At 36.8% G+C, this 13,869-nt stretch overlaps 1 protein-coding gene across 1 annotated transcript; it reads right to left on the bottom strand.

Moving 5' to 3' along the window:
• Positions 1 to 1,469: 1,469 nt before the first annotated feature.
• On the bottom strand, positions 1,470 to 13,218 carry LOC108138556 (autophagy protein 5). The gene is made up of 6 exons (XM_017260827.2): positions 12,968 to 13,218; positions 12,786 to 12,885; positions 12,605 to 12,710; positions 11,242 to 11,467; positions 11,023 to 11,128; positions 1,470 to 2,200 (listed from the first exon to the last, which is right to left on the bottom strand). Exons 1-6 carry the CDS (start codon positions 13,118 to 13,120, stop codon positions 2,082 to 2,084), a joined length of 810 nt encoding a protein of 269 aa, XP_017116316.1. The 5' UTR covers positions 13,121 to 13,218; the 3' UTR covers positions 1,470 to 2,081.
• Positions 13,219 to 13,869: the final 651 nt, after the last annotated feature.

Raw genomic sequence — 13,869 nt, 5'->3', positions numbered from 1 at the left:
ATTCTTTTGGTACTGAACTGTACCGATCGGTTGGTTGGGCATGTCTTTTGGGTTTTTGGCTACCACATGACATAACTTGAAAGCTTGTGAGATAAATTATAAACTTGTGAAATAAGAAAAAACACATTTGTTTTTGGGAAATTAACAATGGCTAAACATAAATATTTTTAATATTTAAGTCCATTTTAAAAGAGATTTTACACCTAAGGAGACGTATTAAAAATATTATAGGGACCCTAAATCACTATATCTCAATGTAAAAATAAATTGATTAAATTATGGCGATCATATAAAAGTTCACACATATAACTTAGATTATTGGTAAATATTATTTCAAAACTTCCCCCATATTATATAGCCAAAGAACTTAAGATCCCTGATCGATCATAATCGCTGACAGAGCAGCCGACCAAGGGATCCATCAATGTTGTCGGACCAATTCGGCAGATCCATCAGATTTCCGATAATGCTAGCCCCTCCTTTTACACACATACGATTTGGGCTAATAATTCATACGAAAATTGATTTTAATTTGGCTTGGCTTGGCTTCTTTTTATCAGATTCACAGTTTATTTTTAGGACTCGCTGGGGCAAACGTGCCCAGACAAGCGATACAAATAACAATCAAATAAATCATTCTCGAGTGGGCAAAAGCGTTAACTAATTATAGATCAGGACAATGTTGTTGTTACACTATGACTATATGTTCCGCTGACAGTTGCAAATCGATGCTCTTCAAATAAAGGAAACTCACTGAAGATCGCTGATTTTGGGGTTGGCCAAAAACATATTGTGTAAGGTCCGCCCAGTTGTTGCGAGCAAATAAACAGATAGATAATAGACAGATATAGCCCTGCCAGTCCAGACCCAATTTCCAATTTCAGACCATATCTAGACAGGCGGATAAATCGCGACCGAAATTGATAACCTCGTCCCTGGTTTCGTTGCTTTTTATTGGTTTGTTAGTGCAGGGCTTGACCAGTTTCCGGCGGCTTAAAACTAACTAATGGAGGTTGATCGATGAACACTGCCAGCCACCGATCTGCCGATCCGTTCGCGACTATATACAGTCAAAATTCTATAACCTTCCAAGTAGATATTCTACACTTATTGCATATCAGCGATTTTTTTTCTGGGTAAATTCAATTGTTCGTAGTCAGCAAAACATTATTTAAATGTTATAAAAAATGAAAAATAAAGTTCAAAACAGTTCTACAAAATGATAAAAAAAGTAGCAAATAAAAATATATCAGTTATTTTTGTCATCGCTCAGCAATTGAAAACGTAAAATAAAATAAAGTTAAATTATATAAATTGTTTTTCAATATTTATAAATAAGCCGATATATTTTTAAATAAGTATAATTGAATTTTTTTAAAGTTTTGAAAGTTTTACACTTCCACCTACAACATTATAATTGATTTTACAAATATAAAATTGAACATACCCTTAAAAAAAAACCAGCGGAATTTTCTTTTTTTATAACTTTCGTATATATATTTTTGATTAAGTCAATACAAAATTAATTTCATTAATCATTAATGTGGCGTGATGTTATTTCAGTGTGCTAAAAAGTAATACGACTTAAATATAGGAAAAGGAAAATAATAATTTGATCATAAAACTATAAAAACTGTATTTTAATTTGAAATAAATTTTTGTTGCGCAGCGTAAACTTGCAGATAGTGCTTCGAAACAAATAAGTTCGAGTGTATAAAGTTATATATGTTGATAAAATAATTTGTTAGTGGGTTGTTGCAGTAATCGTTTGGTTTGCGCTGCTCGCTTCATTTAAATGCTGGCATATATATATATATCATAAATATTACATACAGATTAGCTTAACTAGACGTATATTTCTATATATACATGTAGGCGCATATATGACTGTAAATCGATCGCTGAGGATCGCCCTGGGATTTGCTGGAATCGAAAAATAGAACGAACATCACACACTCGCACAAACACACACAAGAACACACACACAGGCAAACACACCCGCACATACTCGCACGCGGACTGGGCAAAACATCGAGTATATATATATATATATATATATATATATACATTAAGATTTATGGCTAAACATCCTTGAAGTCCACCGATAAATGCAGAAAGTTGTCGGGATAGCTCAGGTGCTCGGACATCCATTGCAGTTGGGTCTCCTCGTGAAGATCGATTCCGTGGGTGCGACAGCCAACTGGAAATAAATATATTGGTTAATGATATCAGATCAAGAACATACAAAATAAGAAATCCTAAAAACAATCCCCACAAATTTCAGACCTTTACCTTCCGTAATTCAAAGCCTTAAATAAAACCTTTGTATTTAATTTATTTTTCTAAGGATCATATCGCTAAATTGTTAATTTTAAACTAATGGGGTTAATTTAGTTTATAAATTGCCTTAGTATTTCTATTTTCGTTTACAGTTTAAAAAAGTCGCTATTGCTAACCCACACTTAATCCAACTATCGATCATTTCTAAGACTGCAAAAGTATTATAACAAACATACATACATACATACATACATAATCGATATTCATAAAAGTTTATCAGATCATTTAAAGTTCAAAGGAGTTATGCCGTCCTATATATGTATGTGTATAGCTTGGCTAGATTTTGTTGTTAAAAGTCTGTTATAACTATAAACCCATGCCTTTAACCTTCATGGACTTCTACTTGGATTGAACATTTAATGCACCTTTAAGTATAAGAAATAAAAACCTTATGTTAAGTATCAATTAAAAGCTTACTAAACCATTATATAAAAGATCGCCAATCAATATTTCATTAATGAGCGACAGCTCTATGTGATTTTAAGCCCACTTAAACGAGTAGCTATAGTATAATGAATGAGATCAGCTAGCGATTACTTCAGACTGATAAGCCTCTATCTCGGTCGCTTCTAGGTATGTATGTATATATATATATATGCCATATAAGGCAGCGGTTCTGATCATGATCAATTTGGCGAGCTATAAAGATTGTGGGACCCCAAAAGACGTACAGGAGGTGGGCTCTTCAAAAATTGGACTCGCTTGAAAATCAGAGTTTAGCGCCTTATCTGCAAGCGTGTGTGCTTTCTATTCATATTTTTTCCTTCTTTTTTTCGGGTTACCAATCGTGAACAATTTCGTCATTTTCAATTTTAGCATATGGATTGTAATTATAGATTGCCGATCGGCAATTTTCGATGCCGTGCGATTGCCAATCGCCCGGTGGTTATGGCGAGCGTCCCGATCGGGGCTTTATAACGCCAGTCAGTCGGTTCCACATATATAAATATATATATATGGTATTATACACGGACAGGGAATGTGTGCGAGTGGATGGTCTGATAATGGCTGATTGCAGGCGGTGCGAGGTGGTGCTGATGGTGGTGGTGGTGGTGGTGCTGATGGTGGTGGTATAGGTGGCGATAAGATTTGTGCAACGGGGCGCGAGTTCAAGTAGAACGCATACGCATAGCTCTCTATGGAACCCATAGATCTCTTTAGACCCCGCGATACTATACTATACTATACTATACTATACTATATTATATTATACAATACGACACACCGTTCCATTCCATATCGATCCGTTGCGGTTGGCCAAAGTCACGAGTTTAATGACCAAGCTAATGGCGCTACCCCAAAAATAATAAATGAACGGAATTCAATTGCGATACAGGTGGCATCGGGTTATAAATGTATAATTGGAAATAGATGTTTTATAAAGAAAACGGATTATACTGCTGAACAATAAAGTAATATATTATAATGGCAATCAATAACACCTTATAATAATAATAATACAATAGTATCTCTACGCTCTTTATTTAGCTTCAAAGTTAATAAATCTCAAATATGTAATTAGAAACTAAAAAACAGATAAGCTGAACAAGCAGGTATTACTTAAAAGTAATAAACCAAAGCTATAAATTGTAATCGCTTAAAGTTAAAAGGGAAGTTCAAATCTATTCGATTGTTCCAAAGTTCGCTTGCTGACCGAGTGTTAAATTGTAAATGAGTGATTACATTGCATCAATCATTTTATAATAAAAATGTTTAGTGGCTGTGGTCACAACATGGTAACATAATAAAACGAAACCATATAATACAGTCACTGGTGTTTAGAGCTTTTATAAGAAATGAAATATAATTAAAACGATGATTAAGAAGTAAAGGGACTAAATGAATTTAAACGTAGTACTATAAACATTGGAATCCATTAATTGTAGAATTAGCACTAACAATTTTTATAAAACCAGAAATTCATCTAGATCCAATCCACGTAACCATTTTATACTCAAATATAAAGATGTAGTTTTATAGAACCGAAAAATAAAAGCGTAAAGCAATTAAACTTAATATCTCCCAAGGTGTTCAATCGGCGATATAGGTATGTACATATGTATCTATGCATATCCAGCAATTTGTGAGAAAACCATAAAAACAAAGACACCTACAAAGCGCCAAAGAGATCATAAATCTTGCATAGGAAACCGACCCGAACGATATAAAATAAACTATTAAATGGGGGACAAACCCGCAGACAAGCCATATATATACACGTATATACATATATATATGTACTTCTGATCTCGATGATGTGTGTGTGTGTGTGTGTTGTGTGTGTTGTGTGTGGCCCCCCACAACGGAAAGAGACGGCGACAAACGAGTGAACGAGAGGGAGCGAGAGCAAGCGAGTGGCGCCAAACAGTCTGAAAATTTATTGATCCCATTTTTATTATCGTCAACGTGGAAAGAATGAGGGAACGGTGAAAAAACGTACGACATCGCATTGCTCATGTCTAAAAATAACATCGCCGAATCGCCGATCTGATAAGGCGCCCCAATCATTATAATCACTTAATAGATTGTGTTCCATAAAGCTATTAAATAAAAGTATGAGCGAGCAGCAACAAAAACAAAAAAAAAAAGGCCATATCTCTGTTTCATAGTTCCAAACGTTCCACACGTTCCAGCCTTTCCAACGCGCTTGCACTTGGAAAACTCAATTTTTGCAGTTCAGTGACGCCATTTAAAAGAGTGCGAAATCGAAAAGTGCTAATCAATTGTTTTGTTGCTGCTTTTTTTGTTTGTCTTTTCGGTTGTCTTTTTTCGCTTCGTTCGGGGCCCCATAATTTCAATTTTAATTTCGGTTTATTTTCATCCAGCTACAAAGTAGGGGAATTACGATCAAAAAAAAAAACGAAAAAAAAATTGGGGGCGGAGCAGGGGTTGCGGATGTTTAGCGAAAGAAATAAAATCGAATTTACGAATTTCGTTGACGGTGCAGTTGAATTGTGAATTGAAGATTGCACCCGATGATTATGGCCGATCAGCCAGACAAAAAAACAAACAAACAAGAAAGTGGAAAATTAAGTGGGTGCCCAGAGGTGGGGGCGTGGCAGGAAGTGAAAGAATCGAAGGCTTTTTAAGTGGTTTCTAATTGGGAATGACAAAACAATCGAAACAACAACGAGTCGATAAGTAATATCGATCATTATCATTATGTAAGCATTCTTATTTTGTAATTTTTTAATCATATTATACTGAAAAAATACGCGTTCGAAACCCATATTATCGATAAATCTTTCGACAACTTTTTTGTTGTCCTTTTTTAATGTTTATTTCTATAAAAAGACCTTTTAGATTTGAAAAATATATGGGCGTCAATATTTGTTAAATCGCGGATCATTTAAATTAAGTATTTTGGTTAAAAAGTGTACGATCTCTTATATTTTCAGAGGATGCCTTTTCGAACCAATTTGAAATCTTTTAAATGAGGTGTGATTGATGATCACCTGGTGTTAAAAAGGTAAATTAAAATAATGATGCTGCGAGGGCAAACACACATACATACACACATTCCGCAGCCCACCCAAAAAGCGGGGCGTGGCACCGCCAATTGTCACACAAACACAGATACGCACATGCACACACCTGCTCACACACAGATCCACCACACCCATACATGGGCAATGTCCAGGTTGCATTTTGCAGGTTGGCATTTGTATTTGTATTTGTATTTGTATTGTTTGTCTGATTGACGAAATGCAAACGAAAATGTGTCGAAATGGGACTAAGCAAATGCGCCGATGAAAAAGCAAGGGAGAGGGAGAGCAAAAAATGGGATGGTGGAGGGGGAGGGGGAGGTTAAGGAGTAAAAGAGAGAGAGACAAAAGTGATAAACATTGAGGTGCGATTTCCGTGCGCCGCCGTTTTCTCCGAAGTTTTGTTGGAGTGCAGCGAAAAAAAGAAGAAAATATCAGACAAAAAAAATAAAGCAGTGGGGGAGGAGAAACAGAGGAGGAGTAAAAAAAGATGAGGGGCAGGGGGGCGAGGTGCCGGCAAAGGTGTAAATACAAATAAGCGGAGGTGATATCTCAGAACTTCCTTTTCACACATTCGAGAGCACCCTACACAAATACAAATACAAACACAGTCAGCAGAGCAGGCAGTTAAAGCTGTTTTCAAGCCAAATCTAGCTATTTATGCTCAATACACCTAGAATACACTGCAAAAAAACATAGTACATTTCCATTTGTATAATATTGTCTGATGTCTAACAAGTATTAAAATGATGTAAATTCTTTATTTAAGGAAATCACAATCTGCGACTCTTAGCGAATGCTAATGCTAAACTTTCCACCACTAACCTTTTAATTTTTATTGTATTTTAAAAACCGACACCCTCAAAGATCTAAGTGATGATCAATCAATATAAGAATACTGATTAAAAACTTTAGCGGGAGAAGCATAATTAAATTGATAAAACGGTAGCTTGTTACTGATAATTAATAACAAAAAACAATGAAGAAAATAACACCAGTCACACCTTTCAGACCAGCCTCCGATTTTAATTGTATATATATTTTTAGCGAAGAAAAAATTGTTTTTTTGTAAACTTTTAAAATCCTGGCAACACTGAAAGCCACTTGCATTTATGGTTGCTGCTTTCCGGCCAGGGCAGCGCAGTTAGCGTCGCAGTCGGCGTCGCTGCTGGCGGCAAATCATGAAAGCAGCAACAACAAATGAAGCGAATGCCAATGCAGCAGGAGCAGAACGAGAGCGAAAGAGACAGGCGGCAGAGGGGAGCGAACGAGATGGAGAGAGCAGGAGCCAAAGGCAAAGCCAAAAGAAATGCGTTTCTTTTATTTTTGACGCGTCTTAGATTCTTCCTCTGCCGCCGCTTTGCTTCTTTTTTTTTTGTATTTTTTTGTGTTTTTTTTTTTTTTTTTTTTTTGATTTCTTGGAATCGCATCTACTTTGAACCTTCCACGTTCCGACTGAAAACTCAGAGACCCGGGGCTGCATTGTATATTTGAATTTCATTTCAATTTAAATACGATTTTCTATGAAAATGCACGCACCACAAATACGTGCAATCGTTATCCAAACCATCGCTCCCCCCTCCTCTTTATCACACTCTTCTTTCCCGCCGCCGTCCTTCGTTTTTCTTCCCCCCCTCTCCATCCATATACCCCATATAATGCCATCCAAGATTCATGAAAAAAAAAAATCAAAACCGGGGAAACAAATTGATCATGTTTTGAATGCATTTCTGTTTGATTTCAATTCGGATTTGTGTACTCCAAAAATGCGAAAGATTCTTTGGTTGGGAATGGGGAAAAAGCGGAGGGAGTTAAATGGGCAAGATGAAGGGATGGGAATGGGAATGGGGATGGGGAAAATGAGATGGTATTGGGGGGTCCATGTTTAATACCCCATTGCGAATAATGTATCCATTTAATATGATTAGTTATTCCACTCAGTAATAATATAACAATATGGAAATATAAGCAGGAAGATGTGGAAATAATTCAGGTGTTGCCACTAATGTATCTTTAACTCTGAATTTGCTCGGTAAAGTTATTCAATTAGGCTTTAGGTTCAGATTCTGCATTATAATAATAATAATAATATATAATTGTAGTTTTAGTTCAAAAACAAGAAGCGGTACGTTCAATTAATACTACAAGTGAAGTAATGGAATAACAAAAAAAAACTTAAAAGATTAACAAATTTAGAATTGTTTTGGAATTACTATTAATGCTTCAATTAGTTTAATTATTATTTTGTACGTATTGTAATGCTTAAATGTAAGCTTTTATGTTAGGTGTTAAACACATAACTATGAGAACCATAGCCCGAAATTTGTATTTAATAAAAGATATTTTCTCCATAAAATTGTTTTATAATTTCCAGAAAATTGTTTTAACAGTAAGCATGGAACATAACAACATTTTGGGTATTATATGGTAGTTATTACCCTAAAGATAGGAGCCTATCGTGATACGTTTTTTCTGGTATCCCTCAAGTGCCATAATTAGGAACCCTAACCTGTTTAAGTTGCCCACCCAAAATCCCGCCAAAAACACGCAATATTCGGTACTGATCCTTAAAAATCCTCCTTATGGAACGCAGAAAATGTCAGCGGATTGCCTTAGATAGCCCACTTAAGCCAGGCGTGCGGCAAAAAAGAGCCGAGGAATGCTTGCCACATCCGAATGCCAGACCAAATCCTCCGCCAAGGACAACACACAGGACCGAATGACCTTTGGGAAAATACGTGTGTTGATCGACGTCCATTGGCAATTGTTTAGGATCGTCGGAAATCTCTCACCTTTCGAATGGGAAATTCCTTGGGATCATATCGAGTGTGCAAGCGTTAATGTAAACGAAAGAAGGCCGTCCATAAGCATGCAAATAAAGATTTCACACCTTGGCCAGCACACTAGGGTGCAGGGTGCACTGAGTACCGAGCATCGAACACCGAGCACCGAGAAAGGAAGCAAAGGACATGAAACGCAAGAGCGATCGGGAGGACACCTGGGAAATACCCAACCTGCCCGAAACATATGGACGCACAGACGCACAGGAGGGATGGCATAGGATATCTCTCTGAATGGAGGGAGATGAAGAAGAGTCCAGAGCTCTGTAGCACACTAGCTATCCATCCAAGTGGTTCCCGAAAAAAAACCCTCACCTCACAATATAATTCGTAAATCCCAGCCGCAGGTATTTAGTTCCGCCTTTTGTCCGTCTTTGGAATTCCCAATGCTATTATTGCACCTAAGCCACTGGAGTGGGAGGTTGCAAGTTGCTGCCGGCCAGCAACACATCGCTCTCTTCCTGTCTCACTCGCTCGTTGTCTTTCTCTTTTCTCTCTTTCGCTCTTTCTTTCGCTTTGTATATGCTGTATGCTGTCCCGCTCTGGTTCGTGCTATTCTTGTCGCCGGCGCCGCAGGTCAACAGCAATGTGTGGCACCTTCAATTGCTGCCTCCAACCAAAAGTTGTTGCACGTTGCTGGTGTATTTTAGCTGCAGGTTCTATGCCTCTTGCTGGGAGTTTACGTTGATGTTGCAACTACTATTGGTTATGTTGCTGTTGCACTATCTATTGGCAATGTTGCTGTTGCAAGTTACAAGTCTGATATTGATAGTTTTTTTTTTTAGTTTTGTTCCAGGGTGTTTCCGTTGATGTTGCAGGTGCTTTTGCCGATATTGCATCCCTTCCAACAAATGGAATTGTTGGTATTGCACGTTACGACTATTGCTTATTGATGTTGCAAGTTTCCTAGACTATTATTATACCTCTTTGTATAAATTATAGTTATGTTACTTCGCTAAAAAATACACTTGTTGCTGTTTCAAATGTAGCTAGCGTTTCTTTTGAGGTTGCGGGTTGAGCAGTTGCTTATGTTGCATTTCTATTGATGTTGCTGTTGTTACTGTTAAGATTTTTGATATTGTGGCACTTCTATTGTCGATATTTTAAGACACTTTGAATTTAAATATAATTTTTTACCATTTAAAGTTCAATTGTTTTGTTCAATATTTAATTGTGTTAGCTCTAAAATTATTGAGTTTTCTCTGTAACATGTAATTGCTTATATTTTATGGTAATATTTGATATTTATAAAGCCATTGCCATTTTAAGGTTGCTTTTATTAGTTTTACAACCACTGATATTTTAAATATTATTGCTGAATATGTATATAATTATTGCGGTTATTTATTTTTATGGCTTCTTAGCTACTTTTGGGGAAAAAAATTTGTTTTTAATATATATCTGATTTCTAAAAATTATTTTTTTTTACAAATATTAGGTTTTTTTGTAGTATTTTTTTTTTTTGTTTTGGTTTAAACTTCTGTATAATTTTGTGTAAAGTAAGTAATGATGTTTTTGTGAAAATCGTTCATGGTTTTTCGGATATTATTTCTTCTTCAACTGTTGCTGATTTTGTTGCATTTGCTACTTGCCTAGCTGTTGTTGCAGCAAACAGCAGTAGTTTTAGTTGTTGCCCCGAAAATCCACACGCACTTTTCATTGTCAACAAATTTCCAGCCGGCAGACAATGAATTTTTCATTCGTTTGTGTTCCACGCACTCTCGCTTTGAATGGGCCAAGCAAAATTCTGTCGAGCGAGAGGGAAACAGGGCACATCTCGGATTTTTGGCCATGTTTTTCAGGGGGGGCAAGCGAGATGGCCAAAAAAAGACCTGCGATCCGTACCGATCCGATCCGCTCCGGGTCGCTTTTCCACCCCGGGGGCATTGTTTTCCAGCTCGAGAGAATCGAAGAATCTCCTTTTCTATCTTCTATTCTGTTTTCCTTTTTTTTTTTTTTTTTTTCGTTTTCAGGTTTTTGTTCAGATGGGACATTGATGAATTGAAGAATGATTGCCGGAGAGTGCCGACGCTCAGGGCGGATTTTTCGGATCAGGTCGGATCGGATCGGCTCGGCTCGTTTGTGTTATTCAATAGAAAAATAAATAAGTCAGACGGGTCAGCAGGGAGATAGACATGCACTTGGCCATGCCAGACTGACTGGCACCTTTTCCCTAATTTCCAAGAGACGCTGCGTCTGCGCAGACAATGGGTTTTTCTCGTTTTCATTTTTCTCTCCAGGGTTTGGAGTTTTTTTTTCCAATTTCTTTTTTTTTTTTTGTTAGAGTGCCTGTGGTAATTGATAGCCGGGGCTAAAGGCTAAAATTGAAAATAGAAAATCCCCGGTGCCAAACTCACCCGCTTTGCGCACAGGTGTCGATAATTCGGCCATCAAGTCGGCCAGACTCTTCTTTTGTCCGCCCTCGCTGATCGGCGAAATCAGTTTCTGGGTGTACGTAAAGTCCTATCAATAATGAAGACAAAAAAAAAAAAAAAAAGAAAGACGAATGTCCATCAATTTGAGGTGAGCTGAACTGAACTGATCTGATCTGATCTGGTCGCGGGTTTGCCACTCACATCGTCCGTGTAGATTCGCAGGGGAATGTTCCTGAAGGACTCCTGATCGCTGTACGGTTCCATCAGCCGCCGATTGACCGCCCAGAACTGATCGAACTTGTCGTTGACCAATCCCAGCCACAGTTGATTGTGATCCTTCTTCTGCATCGCGGATATCACCAGTCCGCGGTGCTTCAGCACGTCCGCCTCCTTCAGGCAGGACATGTAGTGCGATTCCAGCAGCTCCCTGAAAAACATGTTTTATCAGTATATTTTTAAAATTATTTTTATCCACTCTTTTGGCTTTCTATCTGTTTCGATTTATAAATGATAGATATAGACACTAATCTGCATTTGAGGTAAAATTAGACTTTTTGTAACTACTCAAGAAAATGTCTGCTAAATTACCATATTTTTTACTATACTAGAAAGGTTTTAAGAAAATATTAGGTTGCAAATCAAAACATAGCTATTTTACTAGTAAATATATTGGCATATTATAGACTATTGTTCCTGCAACTTTATTTAAATTAGAAAACTTTACCTATCTAATTCCGATCTAAAATAGGAATACCTTGTTGGCTTACTAGTATATTATAAATCTCTAATAATTATCTAATTGAATTATCGGATTTTAATTAATGTTGAGTTCCCTAAAAATCTTCATTGGGCATTTTTGCTTTACAACTGGCAAATTTGTAACCCACTATGCTTTCCTACTTTTTTAAAGTTCCTCAAGACTTGCAGAGAGGTAACCCAAAACTGCACTTTTAGAGCTCATAACTTGGCCAATTGGGTTCCGATTTTAAATATTTGTGGCTAAATTCCCTAATATCTGATTTACTCTATTTTATTTTAATTCAAGCCAAGATATTTTTCAAATTTTTTTACACAAATTCAAGATATTTATGTGTCTTTATGAAACGAGGGCTTTTTGAGTAAATTTAATTAAACTTATTTTAAAAGTTATGAATTAATTACAATTGTTTGTATAAGTTTGGCCAAATATTAAGTTTTGTGTTTTAGTTTCCTTTGTTTTATCAATTAATATTGGACTACACAAAAGGAAATACTAACATTTTTGTTTTCAGATAAATCAGACATGTGTATATCATCCAGAGGACTATTTCTTGGGATTTCGGTTAAAATGAGATTTCGTTCAAGAGATTTCAGAGCAAGTTTTTAATACTAAGCTAACGTGCATCTAAGATAGATAGATCTTTTAACAAAAAAAAATATCAAAAAATGCGAAAGTTCGAATATTTTAAAATACAACCCAAATGACTCGTTATGATGTGTGGAAGTAGCGTATTGGAAACTCCGATTTGGCAATTAATGGCTCCTAATAGGTGTTGTATTCATTTGCCATTTACTTGGTACCTACTTGGAGTTGAGCTTGACGAGTGTGTCCTCGGGGAACTTGGAGAAGTGGATGGTGAGGCACCAGGGCGTGCTGTCCTCCTCCGGATGCAGCAGATCGTAGAGGACTCCTGGTCGTGTGTGAAATAAGAGAAGAAATTAGTGAACAATAGGAAACCAGTGAGATGTCAGCCCGTGAGTCCCACCAATTGGATAATGAAGGCGCAGGGGCGTTCCATTGAAGTCGAACCACACAGCTCCGTCCTGATGTTCGGCGGCTATGTAGCGGGAGAAGTACTTGCGCACCTGCAAACACACATATGCAAATTATCAGAATTGCACTGTATAGTCCCGGAGTTGTATTTTATGGAACCATTGTTTACTTTACCTTGTCGGTGACCAGGGGCAAGTAACTCAGTCGCGATATCATCAAATAAAAGGGCTCTGGCTTTATACCCACGATCTCGTCGCGATCCGCCTGGAAGCATATGCCTATTTGGCCCTCCCAAATCATTCGCAGCACCTCGCGGTCGTGGGCCATGCTCCTTATTTCGCTTTTGTTTTGCCTAAATTGTATTGCCTATTATTTTTTGCACAATACGACTTGATAATACCACTTGCGCCGACGAGCTGGCAACGCTGCGCTATCGATAGACGGCCATGGAAGCGTTGCCAGATTGACTGATTTTATTTGAATTATAGCTAGATTTTATTAGCTATTTTTTTTATCATATAAGAATAATTTCTTGAATTTCGTTTAATTTAAAGCTAGTTCTTTATTTGTGATTTCCGGATTATTTCGAGAAGAATTTATTTATAAATTGTTCATATTTGGCAAACAACTTGTACCTTCCTTTATACATTTTTTATTACTCAATAAAGAACTTGATGATATTTTGAAATGTAATATTTGATTATATATATATATTGTCACAAAAACTTTTCCGTTTAGCGGTTTTATTATTTGTGTACATGGAAACGAAAAATGGCATTTCCCATGGTGATTATATTAAAAATCTTTAAAATTAATAAAACTGAGAAAATAGTTTTTTTTTTTGGGATTAAGGTCAATTGATAGCTGGAATTTGTCGATGTCCATTGCAATATCGGCATGCAACGATAGTCCGAACCATCGACCGTATCGATAGTGTCTTCGATAATTTAACTTCTCTGGTTTCAGTGATGTTTTATCGAAGTTTGAAATAAGACTCTCACGAAGATGCAGGGACGCAAATAAATTTCTAACAAAGGTTTGTTGTATCTCCAGAACTGTTCTCGAGCACAAACCCG

Source organism: Drosophila elegans, unplaced genomic scaffold (assembly GCF_018152505.1).
Source record: "Drosophila elegans isolate 14027-0461.03 unplaced genomic scaffold, ASM1815250v1 contig_149, whole genome shotgun sequence".
NCBI classification, from domain to species: Eukaryota; Metazoa; Arthropoda; class Insecta; order Diptera; family Drosophilidae; genus Drosophila; species Drosophila elegans.
Note: the sequence above shows the minus strand (reverse complement) of the source record. Positions and strands in the feature narration are given on the sequence as shown.